This window comes from Anneissia japonica, unplaced genomic scaffold (assembly GCF_011630105.1).
Source record: "Anneissia japonica isolate Jap-2015-1 unplaced genomic scaffold, ASM1163010v1 scaffold287988_len51615_cov106, whole genome shotgun sequence".
NCBI lineage: Eukaryota > Metazoa > Echinodermata > Crinoidea > Comatulida > Comatulidae > Anneissia > Anneissia japonica.
The window spans coordinates 1,799-4,941 of NW_022682995.1; the positions used below are offsets into that span (position 1 = coordinate 1,799).

The window sequence follows — 3,143 nt, forward strand, 5'->3', positions numbered from 1 at the left end:
ACGCTCCTTACGAGATTGTCGTCTCTCAATCTGTCTTTGAGGAAATCGCGTTCTTGCACGTAAGAAACTGTCTCTTATACACATCTAGATGTGTGTTCCTGTTCTCTCGAAGAACCTCCGAATGACGCGTTTGGTCCTTTTTCAGGTCCTCGATCGCACTCTTCAATCGCATAACCGTCTTCCGTTCCTCCTCCAGATCGGATTGCGCTCGCCGCAACTCCTTCTTCTCTCCGATGCTCACTTCCATTTCGTACAACGACTCTTCGGGTTGCCGTCTTAACAGTTCTCGCTGCAATTCGACGTTCTTTTCGGCCATGGATTGCGCGTGCTCGTCTGCCTTTTTTGCGGCCGCCTCCACAATCCGTCTGCTTTTCACTTCCTCGTCGTATCGCTTGCAAGCCGTTTTTAGGTTTTCTTTCAAGACGTCCACCCGCTTTTCATACATGGACATCGCGGTCTTGGCGAGCGTCGACTCTTTCTTCAGCTCGCTGATTTTGTCGTCTTTCTCTTCGAACTCCTCTTCCATGTCGGCTTGCGATCTCTCTCTGTCTTTCAGTTTGCGGACGGCTTCCTGCAGCTTTTGCTGCAGCTCGCCGCCGCTCTCTTCCTGTGGCGTCTGCTTCGACTTTCTCCTCGCGGCTTTCAGATCCGATTCCAAGTGAACCACGTCCAGAACCCTTTCCTTCAGGGCATCCGTCTTGGAAGCGAGTTCGGTCTTGAGACTTTCGACCTCTTCCTCCGCGATGCTGCGAACGTCGGAAGATTCTCTCAACGCGGACATCTTCGCCTCGTGTATTTCGTCTTTTAATTTCTGTATGACGACTCTGGCTTCGGTGAATCTTCGTTCCTTTTCCGCAAGTTTGTCCTGCACCTCGTTCAGCTTCTGGTTGCCCAGTTCCAACGTACGTTCGTTCTCCTTCGCCGATTCTCGACGGTGTTCTGTATCAGCTTGCCTTCCTTGAAGGTGAAGAGCTTTCTCTCTTTCTTCGAGTTCAGAAAGCTACCGCCGAGGAACAGACAGTCGCACATGGTTCTCACCCTCTCTTTCATCTCGCTGTACTCGTTCGTCTCGAGAATTTTCGCCAGCAGGGAGAGCAGACTGCACAGGCATTCGAACAAATCTTTCAGATCGCACGCGACGTCCGGGTTCTCCTGGTCGGTCTCCATTTTGCCGCACACTGTTCCGGAGACGAAGGCGTCGACGAATCGACGTTCGAATCCGTTGACGCGCACCAGCTGAGGGGACAGACCCATCATCGAACCCGACGGTGCGTATCCGGATCTGTACGCCGTAGAAACCATGCGCATCAACCCCGTCGGAGTGAGTTCGGGGTCGGCCAGCTGCGCGTGAACGCGCCTCTCGTAATTGTCGTCCATGCGAGATTGCTTGGCGTTCGCCTTTTCCGTCGGCGCCTTCCTCTTCTTCTCTCGGGATCTCGCCGATCGTTCGTCGGCTGTCGAGGTAGAAGTGCCGGCGAAACCGGGAACTCTAGTTGCCATTACAGTTTGTATTATTTTTTTAAACAACACCGACAATTTTGCGGCTCTTCCTTGTCATTAATGACAACCTGAGTTCGGCCGGGCAACCCAAGATGTCTTGGCGCTCGTCGGCTAGCAAACGCATCCGCCTCACCTCTTGGTACATGGAACCGGAAACGGTTAGAAGATCGTCCAAGAAAACAGAACCTGATTCGGTTGTTCCGGCGCCACGCGGAATATCGGAGGACAACGAGGTCGTCGTCGCCGCCTCCGCAGCTGCTGATGCTGCAGCAGCATCTTCGCGCATGAACACGAATGACAATTTGACAAAAAGAAAGAAACAGAAACGAAAAGTTAAAGTTTTTAACGATTTAATTGTTTCATCCGAAACCTGCACACCTTCTCGCCCATCATCCGTTGCAGCAGACTCGAACATTCCGTCAGACGGGATGTGCTCACCTCGAATATCCGAGGCAGGAGCCGATCTCCGGGAAGTGGTCTCAGCCGATGGAACCTAGGCAGTAGCACGACGGAGTTCTCGAAACGAACGCCGTACACGGTCATCTTGAGCAGGTACAAAGTACTTTCGTCCGAGTTCGATAGCAAGAAATGCTTCTTCGATTCAGTCTGTTCGGAATAGCAGAGCAGAAGCGTCATCAGGTCGCACACGAACTGCTTGACGTCGAACGAACATCTTCTGACGTTGTGGTCCAGATGTTGGATCGCGCAAATTCGTTCGTCGGCCGCGCAGACGTGGACCCGGAGAGACTTTTCGCATACGAAGTGGGTACCGTCCTGCAGCGGTTCCGCGAATCCGCACGCATTCGGCACGCATTCGTGAAGTTCGTCGACGTGGTAGATGTTGTACCGTTTCGCTGTCACGTACGCGTTTAGCGCTGCCGCAGCCATCTTCATAATTTTTTTTCTCTAAATTCCTCTTTTTTATATGTTTCAGGCTTCTAGAGAAACCGGCTGCGACCTCGGATGGATGGAGGAATACCCTTGGATGAAGCAAGCGGCGATGATATCCACCTTGCCCATGTTTCAACCGCAGAACGTGTCGGTTCTGCTCACGTCGTCGATGACCTCCAGCGAGCACTGGTCCCAGGAACTGGTGACGATCAAACACGAGGGACGACCTCTCGTAAAGTACATCACGCAATCGTACCTGTGCGACGCCTGCTTCGAGAGAGGCGTCCGCAAGGTGTGTCCCCACCGGAGGCACCTGGTGCCGGAACACATAGACGGTAGCGAAGGGAACGTGGTGCAGCAGATGATGAATCTGATAGCGAGCGGAAGCTACGAGATGGAATGCATGGGCATTCCCGTCTGCTCGCCTTCTTCGCTTGCCGAACGTCTTTTCTCCGGAAGGTTGCTCTCCCGGCTGTTCGACGAAGAACGGAGGTCCGGCAGGAGATCCGGATTCGCATCCGGTCTGCTGATCGCCGTGGATCCCACGCCGTCGGACGTGTCCGGCATAGGTCTGGTCGCGGGGGCGATGACGTCCGACGGCAATCTCAGACAGGTGAGTCTCATGGGCGGTATCTTGCAAGCCCTGCTTCTCTTCTCCGTTATCCTTCTCAGCGCGTACGTCGCGTGGTTTCGCGGACCTCGGCAGATCGCGGTGCCCCGATCGCCGGCGTCGGCGTTCGACACCCGCGTCT

General features: G+C 54.1%; 1 protein-coding gene across 1 annotated transcript in view; it reads right to left on the reverse strand.

Annotated features, from left to right (window-relative positions):
• Nucleotides 1–3,143, reverse strand: part of LOC117113783 (myosin-10-like) — a gene marked incomplete at its 3' end in the record, with an annotated part of 6,499 nt that overhangs the window by 1,715 nt on the left and 1,641 nt on the right. The window contains exons 3-5 of the mRNA XM_033257248.1: nucleotides 2,260–2,565; nucleotides 1,634–1,776; nucleotides 116–1,000 (exon numbers count right to left, since the gene is read on the reverse strand). Of these exons, the coding sequence (XP_033113139.1) occupies nucleotides 116–1,000; nucleotides 1,634–1,776; nucleotides 2,260–2,565 (1,334 nt within the window). The remainder of the gene's footprint in view (nucleotides 1–115; nucleotides 1,001–1,633; nucleotides 1,777–2,259; nucleotides 2,566–3,143) is intronic.